The sequence below is a fragment of the Corvus kubaryi genome, unplaced genomic scaffold (assembly GCF_017639235.1).
Source record: "Corvus kubaryi isolate FWS band 111438036 unplaced genomic scaffold, C.kubaryi_AGA036_p1.0 128, whole genome shotgun sequence".
NCBI lineage: Eukaryota > Metazoa > Chordata > Aves > Passeriformes > Corvidae > Corvus > Corvus kubaryi.
This window is the reverse complement of record NW_024580663.1, coordinates 1,812,573-1,826,051: the sequence shown is the minus strand read 5'-3', so window position 1 is coordinate 1,826,051 and position 13,479 is coordinate 1,812,573. Positions and strand designations below refer to the sequence as shown.

At 63.0% G+C, this 13,479-nt stretch overlaps 1 protein-coding gene across 5 annotated transcripts in view; it reads left to right on the top strand.

Annotated features, from left to right (window-relative positions):
* PCDH1 (protocadherin 1) overlaps positions 1-8,006 on the top strand; it is a 55,416-nt gene extending 47,410 nt beyond the window's left edge. For 4 of the 5 annotated variants that reach the window (XM_042025052.1, XM_042025035.1, XM_042025044.1 and 1 more), the window contains exon 5: positions 6,738-8,006. In XM_042025052.1, coding sequence (XP_041880986.1) covers positions 6,738-7,123 — 386 coding nt within the window. In that variant the 3' untranslated portion in view covers positions 7,124-8,006. Of the gene's footprint in view, positions 1-5,031; positions 5,075-6,737 lie in introns of all 5 variants that reach the window. The other variant, XM_042025072.1, reaches the window with a different exon arrangement.
* Positions 8,007-13,479: the final 5,473 nt, after the last annotated feature.

Here is a 13,479-nt window from a genome sequence, read left to right as displayed (position 1 = left end):
TCAGCACGAGGGCAGAGCCAGCGGGGCCGGGGGAGATGCTGGGTGTGTGTTCCATCTCCTGCCTCCGGAGCCCAGCAGAAACCCGTCTGTGCGCTGGGGAGCTCTCGGGGTTCATTGGAAGAGCGGGTGTTGCTCGCTCTTGCCCCGGGAGCCGGAGGTGTGGCTCGGAGCCGCAGTCGCCACCTTGGTGGGCAGTGCCGGGTCGGGCTCCGATACCGGGAGCCATCTGGAGCGAGGGTGGGAAGTTTGGGAAGCCATCTGTCAGGGTGTTGTAGCGCTAGGAACGGTCCTGCAAACCGTCTGCACCGGGAGGGGGTGAGGGAGCTGCGGCTGGGGAAAGCCGGGGCTCCGTGCCTGCGCTCCCAGCTCCCGAGCTTCCCGTGCTCCCAGCTCCCGCTGTTTCTGTGCCTATCAATCCCTGGAGCAGCGCTGTGGGGCCGGGCATCTCTCGAGCAGCTCCCCCAGGGCCTGCACAGGGACATTGGTGAGCTCTGGGCTGGTCCACATGGGAATCTGGGGCCAGGAATGGGTGAGGAGCTGTGGGAGGGATCCTGCATCCGTAGGGTGTCCTGGGGGCTCAGCCCAGGGAGGGATTGTCCCGCTCTGCTCTGGGCTGGGGCAGCCTCACCTCCAGTGCTGGGGCACTTTGGGTGCCACAACATCAGAGAGATCCAAAGCTGCTCCAGAGTGTCCAAAGGAGGGAGCTGGGAATGGGGAAGGGTCTGGAGGGGCCACCCGAGGAGCAGCTGAGGGCACTGGGCTGGTCCAGCTGCAGCAGAGGAGCTGAGGGCAGAGCTCAGGGAAGGAGGGAATGGCTGGAGAGGGAGGTTTGGGATGGAGAGCAGGGAAGGGTTCTTCCCCAGAGGGTGCTGGGCACTGCCCAGGCTCCCCAGGGAATGGTCCCGGCCCCGAGGCTGCCAGAGCTCCAGGAGCGTTCGGACAGCGCTGCCAGGGGTGCCCAGGGTGGGGTTGCTGGGGTGTCTGTGCAGGGCCAGGGGCTGGACTGGGTGATCCTTGTGGGTCCCAGGACATTCCATGATTCCATGATTCCCTGCTGGGATCATGCACTGGCTGTGCCCCCCTCATTTGGGGACCGTGAAGGGGGGCTTTGAAGGAGATCCTGGCTCCAGAGGCACCTGCAGCACAGCTCCCCTCTCCCAACAGCCCTGGCCAGGGAAAAACGTGTTGGGAATGGGCCACGGAGCTCCTGTTCCCTGCAGGGAGCTCCTGCTGAGCTGGCCAGGGCTGGGATGGTGGGCATCTCTTGTGCCAGTGTGGGGGGACTTCTCCAGGCTACCGGGCCTGGCATGGAGAGCGAGGAATAAAGGGGTGGGATAATGCAGGACATTCATACACAGGCGTGGAGGAGGGCATGGGATGGGATGGCATGGGATGGGATGGGATAGGATGGGATGGGATGGGATAGGATGGGATGGGATAGGATAGGATGGGATAGGGATGGGATGGGATGGGATGGGATGGGATGGGATAGGATAGGATAGGATAGGATAGGATAGCATAGCATAGGATAGCATAGGATAGCATAGGATAGCATAGGATAGCAATGGGGTGTGAGAACATGGGATGCTGGGCTGCACAATGCCCACCAGCTTTCCTTAGGGTGTCTGAGGAGGGAGGGGAGCAGCAGCACCGGTGCCTGGAGGAAGCAGCTCCGCAGGGAAGTGGTATCTGGAGGGAGCAGCGCTGTAAAACATGGAACCTGGAGGAAATGGCTCCACCGCAGCAGCGCTGCCTGCGGGGAAGGCAGCAGCGGGGGGAGGCAGCACCTGGAGGCGGCAGCAGCCCAGAACATGGCACCTGAGGGACGTGGCACCCCGGGGGAGCCGTACCTGGAGGCAGCGGCACCGTGGGGGACGGCGCTTCCCGGGAACGGCGCTGCGGGGAGCGGCACCTGTGGGGAGCGGTGCCGTGGGAGAGCTGCGCCTTCGGGAGTGCGCTGTGGGGGACACACCTGGGGGACACACCTGGGGGACACACCTGGGGGGGGACACACTGTGGGGGACACACCTGTGGGGAGTGGCGCTGCGGGGAGTGGCACCACTGGAGAACACTGGCACGGCAGGATGGGGCCCGTGAGCAGCTCTGCCGTGGGCAGCGGGTCGCAGGAGTCCCGGGAATGGTTCCTGGAGGAGTGATGGTGCAGGAGAACGGCTCCGGGAATGGTGGAGTAGGGAACGGTGCCGACTGCCAGGAGCTGTGGGGTAGGAAGGGAGTCCTTGTTGCACAGGGAGGGGGGATAGTGCTGCTGGGAGAGGATGTCATGGGAGGCCACCACCGTCAGGGACATCCCGGAGGGGTCTGCAGAGCCCTGAGGGCTTGGAATGGGAGAAGGGGCATTTCCAGGTGTCCACAGCTTGGTGGCCAAGCTGCCTCTCCTGGGAGCACTGCCCCCTGCCCTGGCTGAGGACAAACCTCTGGGCCCTGCTCCATCCCCCTGTCCCCGGGACCAGCACAGCTCAGGGCTTTGGGGCTCTGCTTTCGGGGCAGCTGGGTGGGACGAGTGGCCAGTGGAGGCCAAGAAGGCTCTTTCTGATCCCAGCTATGGGAAAGCATCCGGTTTTCCTCCCAGCTGCTCTCCCCGCTCTCCCATTCCCCGTTTCTCCACACCACCGAGCCTCTCCCGTCCCTCCTGGCATGCTGTGCTTCCCTCCTCCTCTTTCCCGGGCTTCTCTGCATCCTCTGCTGTGCTCTGCTCTGTCACAGCCCCACTGCCTCCCCTCCAGAGCTGAGCCAGCACCTCCCCTCCCTTCCAAGCCCTCTCCTGTGCCGCCTCATCCATCCCTGCTCTCCTGACACTGCACGGTGCCGCCGTCCGATGCAAGTGGAAGACACGGGAGGACCAAACCAGGCTGGGGTGGCATAAAAAACATGCTCGGGGCTGGCTCTGGGCCTGTGCTTGGAGCTCCCGGGCTTGCAGAGGGCGAGGGAACCTCTGCCCATCTCCTGCAGGAGATGGAAGCGCTGCTGTCTGAGGCTGCTGCTTTTGTCTCGTTCCCAAAGTGCCCCAGAGCTCTGCTGGAATCCCCCAGTATGGTTTCAGAGAGGCGGCTGTGATGGGATGAGCTCCTGCTCTGGGTGGGGAGAGAGGCAGGCAGCAAAAATCAGCAGCAGCACTGATGTGAGCCTGTTCCCGGAGGAGCCAGCCTGGCCCAGCCTCCTTCCCGAGGAGCAGGAGATGGGAACAGCATGGGAGCAGTGCCACGGCTCCAGGGGGCATCTCTGAGGGCATCCCGGTGTAAAACCCCCACCGTGCCCGCCAAAAACCCAAAGGGATCTGATTTTTCCTGCCCTGGATTCATCCCTGAGGAGGAGAGAGCCCCGGGGCAGCGGACAAGGGGGTACCAGAGAGGGGCAAAGCTGCAGGAAGGGGGGAGCCGGGAGGATGGGGGGGTTGTGAGTGGCCAAGCCACTGCTTCCCTGGCTGGGAAGCACAGTCTGGAGGCCTGGAGGGAGGATAACCAGGATGGGCCAACGCTCAGGGGAACCCGGCAACTGCACAACTCGGCGTGACCAGGATGCCGTGGTGCTGCCGAGGGCGCGGCCGTCCTCGTCATCCCCCGGGAATATTGTCACATTCCAGGGCTTCAGAGGCACAACCTTGCATTTTGGGTGGAGGAGGGCCCCGAAATCCCGAGTGCCCTTTGTGCACCCCGAGGTGCGAGCCTGCCTCACCACCCCACAAAATTTGGGAAAAGCGGTGGGCGAAATTCCTACCAAAGATGGATTAGTGCTTGCCTGGCGGCACATCCCTGAGCCACCAGCATGTGCTGGGAATTAGGCCATGGGGTCGTGTTTTCCCTCAGTCCCAGCTATTCAGGAATTCTGCCCTGCCCTGTTCCGGGCTCATGGCACAGAATCCGCTCCTCAGTGGCCCTGCAAGCGAGGGGACAACGCTGGAAAAAGGCTTCAGTGCCAGGAGCAGACAATGGGAAAAGCAGAATAAAAGCCCCTGAACACAGCGTTCCTGCTTGATCCTGCCATTCCCAAGCTGCTGCTGGCACGGGGAAATCTCTGTAGCTTTATTCCCTGCAGAGGTGGATTTTATTTCAGCCCTGCCAGTCCCCTCCGTGGGCTCGGCAAAGCTCCTTCTGCCCCAGGAAGAGGGGATGGCTCCCATCCACTCGCCCAGGAGCACAGAGCACCAGCGCCTTTCTGGGGGAGGAAAGGATGTGCAGGGGCAAAGCTGGTGAGGAAAGGATGGCCATAATTCCTCTTGGACAGAAGTGAAAGAGCACAGAACACCACCTCAGAGTGACCAAGCCATTGCGTGGCCACTGGGGCATCCTGTGGTCCTGAGAGGAGAACCTGATGGATCCTCTTGGATTCAGGCTCCATTCTCTGCTTCGACTTGCACGGAGCAGGGATGAAAACGGAGCTGTTGTGCCTCTGGTTCCCCATCTCCCATTCCAGCTGAGCTGGGGGAGAGGAACGAGGCCATTCCCCTGGAAATGGGGCGGCTGGTGCACGGCCAGCCCCAAGGACGTGCCCTGCCAAGCTGTGCCCTGGTGCCGCCCGTGCCGCTGCCGTGTCCCCCGCGCTGCTGCTTTTGTGCTGCTGCTTCTGTCCCCGCAGTGTGAGCATGGCTGTGCCCTGTGCTGTGAGCAGGGCGGAGCATCCTGCTCGGACGGATCCGTGTGTGTATCCGTGTGTGTATCCACGTGTGTCCATGTGTGTATCCCCGTGTGTGCACAGCCCCAGCCCCTCTGCACGCCTGAGCTTCTGGTGTCACCACCCGGGTGGCTTCGAGCGTCCCCCGTGTGAGTCCAGCGAGGGCCACCGGGCTCCAGGGAGGATCGGGATAAAGCTGGAGCGAGGAGTGAGGGAGGAGCAGCCACGGCCAAGCAGCCTCCAGGAGGCTGGAGCAGGGCCAGGAGAGGCCGAGGAGGCAGCGGGGACAAGGGGGACAGGGCTCGGAGCAGTGTGACGGGGGGTGGCACAGGCTGAAGGGGGTGTGGAGGCCGGGGCTGTGCACTGACGTGACCCTGTCGTCCTTTTTCTGCCCCTCATCAGAGTCCCCTGAGCGGAGCAGGCTGTGAAGGGGGGCTGCCATCAGGTATGTCCGTGTGGCTCCCGCCAGGATATCCCAGCTTCCGTGGGCGCCAGGGATGGAATGCGGGCACAGGCCCTAGGGGGAGAAGTGGGCTGCCTCAGCCCCCAGCTGAGGATTTGGGGACGGTCGCTGGGGGCTGTTGTAGGGCAAGATGTGCTCGCACAGTGGTTGGCTGCTGACTTTGCCCCTTCGTCCGTGCCTGTGTCAAGCATTCCCAGCATTGTCTGGAGCCTTCCCTGCATCCTGTGTGTGAAAGCTGTGCCAGGGTGACTCGGGGGTGTGACAATCCCAAACTGGTGGCAGGAGGGAGCGTTGGCCAGGGCAGAAACCCCACTATGGTGCTCTTTGCTTCTTCCCAGGGCTCAGGGAGCACCTGTGGGTCTGCCCTGCTTTTGGGATCAGGGGATTGTGTGTATCCAGTGGGAAGGGGGATGTCCCACATGTCTCAGGTCCCCAGAGCTCTCTGGCATCTCCCTCCATCAGTCTGTCAGTGGAGAGAGCTCCACGGTGGAGGAGACATGGAGGGGATTTTTGAGAACCACAGGAACATCTGGAAGTCCGAGCGGTCTCAAGCTCCCACTTCCACCCCAGCACCAGCACCAGGCTGGCTCTGCCTGTGGCAGCAGGCAGTGACGTGTCCCAGGGTGCTCTGCGGTGTCCCAAATTGGGGTGGGAATCAAGGAATGGCTCATGACCAGGATGGTTCTTGGAGGGACGCTCAGCTCGGCATGGAAGTGCCAAATTCTGGCCTCGGAAGCCTCGTGACAGATGCTGCCTGTGCCAAGGACACCTGGCCAAGGCTCGGTGACACCTGGGGTAGGGGGTGGCTGCTGTGTGAGGACACCAGACCGTGGACTGGTGTCACCAGTCCGTGGACTGGTGTAACTGGTGCTCCGTGTCCCGGCTGTGCCAGGAGCAGGGAGCTGTGGTGCCCTCGGGTGCTGGGCTCCCTCAGGGACAGGGTTTGGTGCACAGGGCACCCCTGGCATGGGGGGCTCCCGGCATCTCCAGCCTCTCATGGCTTTGCCTCCGTGTGCTTGGGGGTTTCAGGCTCCACAGGAGACCAGGACTTCTGCCTGGGCTTGTGGCTCCTGCTGAGGGTGCCAGGGGGAGGCTGGAATGTGGCCTGGAATGCCTGGTGGGAGCAGAGCAGGGATGCCCGAGGATGCTGCCCAGGACACACGGCTGTGCCTCGGGGCTGAGTTCAGGGCGGTTCTGCCTCTGCACAGTGAAACCACTGGTGGTACCCAGTGGAAATTCCTGGAGCTTAGCAGGTTCCAGGTGCTGCCTAAACTTTTGGGATCACAAGCCTGGTGGCAGCGTGTGTCCCGCTGTGCAAACCCAGGCTCCCTGTGCCATCCTTGTCCCGAAGGGGCTCGCTGAGCTCTGCTCTGTGCTCTGCTTCCTGTTTCTCTGTGACCTTGGGTTCCCCTCCCAGCTCTGCTTTGCTCCCTGGCTGTCCGTGGGTCCGGCTCTGGGGGTGTCCGTGGGTCTGGCTCCAGGGGTGTCCGTGGGTCCGGCTCTGGGGGTGTCCGTGGGTCCGGCTGTCCCTCCCAGCGTGGGTAGGAGGGAGCTGTCCAGTCCCTGCCGCTCATCCCCGCGCTCCATCCCCGCATCCCGAGCCGGGGTTCCTGGGTGTGACGCTGCTGTCCCTTGTTCCCCGCAGATCTCCGGCCTCTGCCCGATGTAGCCATGACTGGGACCTGCACCCGGGAGTGCACGGAGTTCGGCCACTCCGACACCTGCTGGATGCCCGGCCAGTCCTCCCCCAGCCGCAGGCCCAAGAACGCCCTCAAACTCTCCACTTTTGTGCCTTACCAAGACCGAGGGAGTCAAGAGCAAGTCGGGAACGGCAGCCCCAGACTGTCGGAAGAGCGCAGCACCAAAATGGCCAACCTCCGCCTGCTCCCCACGTACAGTGCCTTCTCCAATAGTAGCCATGAGCCCTGCAAGGACTCTCCCATGGAAGAAATTCCTCTCACCCAGACCTCGGACTTCCAGCCAGCCACCACCCCCTCGGCCCAGACCACCAAGAGGGAGATCTACCTGTGAGGCTGGGCGCGAGGGGCAGGGAGCGGAGGCCAGAGGAACATTTCCCACTTCGATGCTTTATGGCTCCGGCCGCTTCTCCAGGCAGGGGGCTCTGCGGGGAGCAGGGCAGGGCGAGGCAGGGAGGAGAGGAGCGCCTTTTTAACCCCGTGTTTCCCGGGGCTGGGGGTGGGTGGGGAGGATGAGAAGCATCCCAACCCCGATTGCCAAGCATCCCGAACTGCTGCCGGGGAGGGCTGGGCAGGCTCCTGGTGCGGAGGGCACGGAGAAGGGGAGAGAAGGGCTTACGTACCAAAGGTCCACGCAGAGCTGGTGGAGTTCCTGGGGCATAGGACGAGGGGTGTCCCCGAGCACGGGGAGCCAGCTGCCTGTCTCTTTGCTGTAGACTCCTGTAAATACGAATCTTAGGAATGACATTCAAGTCCTGCCTGATCGCAACTTTTTATTGTCCTTGAAACAAACAAACAAACAAACAAAAAAAAAAGACGTTTAAGGAGAAAACAAAACAAAAGAGAAAAAAAAAATCCAGACAAAAAAAAAAAAAGAGGAAAAACCAAACAAAAAAAAAAAAAAAGAGAGAGAAAAAGAAAAATAACAAACCACAGGGAGCAAGTTCCAGCTTTGAATGGTTTCATGCGTGGAAGAGCCCCTGGGAGCGCAGCGTCCGGCCCGCACTCATGTTCTATATTGTAAATAGAGATGTGATCAGTCCCTGAAACAGCAGCTGGGGAGCTGGAGGAGAGGGGCAGCATCCTGGCCGGACTGTAGGGACTTTGCTATTTTTCAGCCTGGATCTCTTTCTGAACGTTGTCACTGTGCCCACAAGCTGCAGGGTCCCTAGGGACTGCCCGGTGCCATAGGTGGGGGCTGCTTTGGGGTGGGGGGGGGGGTCCCCGGTGGTGGCCCTGCGGCTGGCGGGTGGAGGAGGGGTGGGGAAGCCCCCAGTCAAGGGACCGGCTGGGTCCGGGGAGGGGGTGTCCCCAGGCAAGGGACCGGCTGGGTCCGGAGAAGCCCTCAGTCCGCCTCTGCTGGCAGGGAGGTCGCCAGCGGCTCCGGCTCTCAGCCCATCGCCTCGGGCCTCCTCCGGGGCAGGGGAAATGGCCACGAGGCCAGGCTGTGCCGCGCCCTCCACCTCCGTCCCATCCGCCTGTAAAGCCACCATTGCCTTTGTGAGGAGGAGCTTTGTCTCAGGGTCACACCGGGGGCCGCCGAGCCCCTGCCCGCTGGACTCCCGCCGCCCTTAGGCCACAGGGCCACTCTCACGGGGTCCAGCTTTCTCTTCCATTGTCAAAGGTCCACCGGTCTCCCCGGCAGGTCCCCGCTGCCCCGGCGTCCTCAGCTCCCGTGCAGGGTCCCCGGCCGGGGCGGGGGGAGCGGAGCCCCTGCCCCTCACAGGGCTCCCCAGAGGGGGACCCTTGGCTCTGCCACTGCTCCCTTGGCAGCCGGGGCACAGTCCTGGTTTTGGGATGCACCCCTGGCAGGAGGGGTCCGGGCGACTCGCGCCTCATTCCTGGGTAGCCCTTGCCAGTCCTGGCCCTCCGGGCCGCGGGAAGGGCCGTGCTGCACCCTTGTGCTTCCCGTCTCCAGCTCCGGCATCTTCCTGAGGGAGCGAGGCCAGCAGGATGGGTGTCCTGCGGCGGAGCATCCCCGGACCGCACGGTCCGTCCCCGCGGGGCTGGCGGGTGGCTCTACCGGGCTCCGGGGGCGCAGGGACCCCGCAGGGCCGGGGCGGGGCAGGGCCTGCCCTGCCATAGCTGTAGTGCCTGTCGGGCCCCCTGCCCAGCCTCCTCCCCCTCTAGCACCCCGCTCTGAGCAGCTCCTCTCTCTTTCTGGGGCGGTGGCGGGGTGCAGCCACCTCCCCGTGCGGCTCCCCGAGGGGACACGGCGCCAGCCGAGCCCGGGCGACAAAGGAAGGGCGGCAGAAGGCGCCTGCTCGCACCCGCTGCTTCGTGTCCCTCGTGTCCCCCCGTGCCCCAGCCCTGCCTTCCCCGGGTGGCACCGCCGCCACCCCGCATCGCCCGCGGCCCCGGCACCTGGCGGTGCCACCCGGAGGAGGCAGGACCCTCCTCCCGGCCTCCCGCTGCTGCTCCCGCCCGGCCGGGTGTCCCTGGAGGCGGGCGGGATGCTCCCGGTGGATGTGCAGCCGCCCGCCCCGGCCGGGATTCCTGCTCTGCCCTGCGGGGCCGCGTTCCCCCGGTCTGGCTGCCTGAGCAGCTCCCGCTCCTGAACTCGTTTTTATTGTAGCTCTGTAGTTTCAGGGCCAAACTGGGCAGAATGTGCAATTTGGCCGCGCTGGCCACGATCTTTGACTCCACTGCCAACTCGGCTGCTCACGCCTCCCCTGGGCTCAGGCAGTGGCAGTGTCCAGTGCCCCTCTTGGGGACCCCCGGGAGAGCCACATCCGAGGGGGGCTTGTCCAAGACCACCTTATCGCGGCGGGTGGGCTCCCTACCTTGTGCTGGGGTCTCCAGAGGGATCCCGAGGCTGGAATTCCCGTGGCTGGAATTCCCGTGGCTGGAATTGCTGTGTCGTGTCCTGGAGCACCTGGCGATATCCTCAGTGTGAGCATGGGGGGGGTTGGGGTGCAGAGGGGTCCCCGAGGGATGGGTTTGGGGGGGGGTTTGGGGATGGGGGTGGGGATGGATGAGTCCTGTGGGGTGCACAGAGGGGTGGTGGGCTTTGAAGGGGAGCACAGTGGGGCACAGTTTGGTACCAGGGTTGGGTGTCTGGGGGTCCAGAGGGGTTGGGGGTCTCGGGGCGCTGGGTGGGCGTGTGGGGAAGGCCAGAGGGGGCAGTGGGACCGGGGCCTCAGTGGGGTGCCAGGGTGCAGGGGGATGGGTCCCTGGGGAGGAGAGGGCGCTGGACATCAGTCCTGGGAGAGGGGTTTGAGGGGATTTGTTCTGGGGGGAAGCTCCCAGTGCCACTGGGGATCAGTCCCGGGGGAGGGCGAGGAGAGGTGCTGTGGGAAGAAGCTCATTTGCACAATTATAAGCCAGAAGGATAAAGCCTCTGTGCACGTGGGGGGGGACAGCTCCCCACGGGCTCCAGTCTAGACAAGCACAGGGAGGAGGAGGAGGAGGAGGAGGAGGAGGGTTCACTGTATCTCACACTGCACTAGGACAAGCCAGGGGGAAAACCAAAGGTGGGAGCCAGGGAGCAGGCGGGCTGCGTGGGAAGGATCTAAGCGACCCCTTTGTAGCTCTTCAGTGTTGGTTCTATTTATACGAGATTTCATTTCCTTGCTTGTGATGCCTTGTTTTTTGTACAGTTTTATGTACATGCAGGTGTAGCTTTTCTAAAGGAGAAATCCTATGGCAGAGTAAAGTACCCCACTATTTTTCAGATGGTGCCCTACGTCTAAGGCGACGCCTCTTGCTAAGGTTGTACTGCTCAATGTGTGATGCATTTCCCTGTGCGGGGAAGCCTTTGGGCCTTGGGCTTGGTTTTCCCCGGGCGCTGTGAGCACAAATTGATTCCCTTGTAACTCTTTCCGTTCGGAGCCGTGAGCATGACACCGTCGTGATCCCCTTTCCGTTCTCCCCTGTTCCGTTCGTTTGCTGAGCTGTCAGATGACCAACTCCATTGTAATTAGCCCTTCCTAAAGCTTTACAATAAAAGTGTGAAAACCCGGCTGCCTGCGCCCGCCTGCTTCTTCCCACGCGTCCCCCTGAGCGTCCTCAGGGAAGAAAGGGCTGGGAAGGCTTTGGGATGTGCCTGCCTTCCTCCAGGTGCAAGGAGCCCTGCTCCTGTCTCCCTGTTTTCCAGCTTGGGGATGTTCCTGCACAAGGACAAGGAAGATAATCCCCCAGAGCACTTTCCCACGGAGCTGTGTCCTTCAAGGCCAGGCTGGACGGGGTTTGGATCATCCTGCTCCAGTGGGTTGGAGCTGGATGAGCTTTCAGGCCCCTTCCAACACAAGCTGTTCCATGGTTCTGGGATTGATTTTATGATTGAAACCCAAAATACTTCAATGGAAAGACACCTCCAGCCCCAAGGCTGCCTGCACCGGTCACCAGCCAAGGTGGGAATCAGGAAAATCCCATCAAAGTGCTCCAGACCCCCTCCCACCTCCACCACTGCTCCTTGGAGATTTGCTCCGTGCCCCACCATTTCACCATCTCCTTTCCCAGGCATGGATGGGTTTTTTAGGTAGTTCAGACCCTTTGGAATCAGCTGCGTCCCTCCAAGCCAGGGCACATTTGCAGCTCTTCCCACCCCAGCTGCAGGGAGCGTTTCCCTGCCTGCCTTTGCACAGGATCCCGACCATCCCCAGCTGCACCGGGAGATTTCCTGGCTCGGGGCAGAGCCCTGTACCACCCCTCTCTGGTGGGCTCCGTACAGGTGTGGCACATCTGGGCTGTGCTGGGCTCACACACAGCCTGGCACCTCTCCCTGCTCAGCTCTGTGGTTGGACCACCAGGCCAAGACTCCTTCCCAGCTTGGAAGCCTCCAGGAAAGAAGAGTTCCCATGTGAAGATGAAGCTCAGCCTCCACTCCCCCTTGCAGAGCCTCCTTTCGAGCCATCCCCTCCGCAGGGCTCTGCAGGGCCATCGCAGGGCATCCAGTGCCCCCCACTCCCGAGGGATCCCCCCTTGCACTGAGGGCTGGGGGCTCTCAGCTGCCCCTCGGGGCAGGCCCAGCCCAGCTGGGAGCAGGGATGTGTCCCCAGGGAGCCCAGGGAACCCAGTGCCCTTTGCTGCCATGCCGGGGAAAGAGGATCCAGGTGCTGAGGATGGTGCCAGGCTGGCACAGCTGGCACAGAGGGACAGAGTCGCCAGCACCCTCCTGTCCCCAGGACAGGAGACCAAAGGGTGTTTTCCTAAGCAGAGACAGTCCCAGGCCCTCCCTGTCCCTCCTGAACACCCCTGGCCCCATGCCATGCCCTGCGGTTTCTCCTCATGCCCCCTTCTCCTCCTCAGCCATCCCAGGATACCCAGACCGCTCCCCGATCCCATCTGTGCCTCCTTCCCCTCTCTGCTGTCCCTTTCCCAGCCACTCCTTCTCCTCCTCGTTCCCTCCCTGCCTCTCCTCCCCGTTCCTGTGCTCTCCCCTCACCCCACACGACGCCTCCCCGCTCCTCCAGCACAGCCCCGAGCTCGCATCCAGCCGCCTCCGTGCCGGGCTGGAGCCCTCCGGTTTCCATGGCAGCACACATCAATTACCGGCTGGGAAGGGGCCTGCGGATGCTGCGGATGCTGCAGCTGCCCAGCACGGCCGGGGGCTCGGGCACAGGGATCCCGGCAGCACCACCCTCCAATGGGATCCGGTGCCCACGGAGCCCTGCAGGGAGATGGGAGACAGGAATGGGCACAGGGATCCTGGCAGCACCACCCTCCAATGGGATCCGGTGCCCATGGAGCCCTGCAGGGGAATGGGAAACAGGAATGGGCACAGGGATCCCATCAGCACCACCCTCAATGGGATTTGGTGCCCATGGAGCCCTGCAGGGAGATGGGAGACAGGAATGGGCACAGGGATCCCATCAGCACCACCCTCAATGGGATTTGGTGCCCACGGAGCCCTGCAGGGAATGGGAGACAGGAATGGGCACAGGGATCCCATCAGCACCTCCCTCCAATGGGATCTGGTGCCCAAAGAGCCCTGCAGGGGATGGGAGACAGGAATGGGCACAGGGATCCCATCAGCACCTCCCTCCAATGGGATTTGGTGCCCACGGAGCCCTGCAGGGGATGGGAAACAGGAATGGGCACAGGGATCCCATCAGCACCACCCTCAATGGGATTTGGTGCCCACGGAGCCCTGCAGAGAGATGGGAGACAGGAATGGGCACAGGGATCCATCAGCACCACCCTCCAATGGGATTTGGTGCCCACGGAGCCCTGCAGGGGATGGGAGACAGGAATGGGCACAGGGATCCATCAGCACCACCCTCCAATGGGATCCGGTGCCCACGGAGCCCTGCAGGGGAATGGGAGACAGGAATGGGCACAGGGATCCCATCAGCACCACCCTCCAATGGGATCCGGTGCCCACGGAGCCCTGCAGGGGAATGGGAGACAGGAATGGGCACAGGGATCCCATCAGCACCACCCTCCAATGGGATCCGGTGCCCATGGAGCCCTGCAGGGGAATGGGAGACAGGAATGGGCACAGGGATCCCATCAGCACCTCCCTCCAATGGGATCCGGTGCCCACAGAGCCCTGCAGGGGATGGGAGACAGGAATGGGCACAGGGATCCCATCAGCACCACCCTCTGATGGGATCCGGTGCCCACGGAGCCCTGCAGGGGATGGGAAACAGGAATGGGCACAGGGATCCCATCAGCACCACCCTCAATGGGATTGGGTGCCCACGGAGCCCTGCAGGGGATGGGAGACAGGAATGGGCACAGGGATCC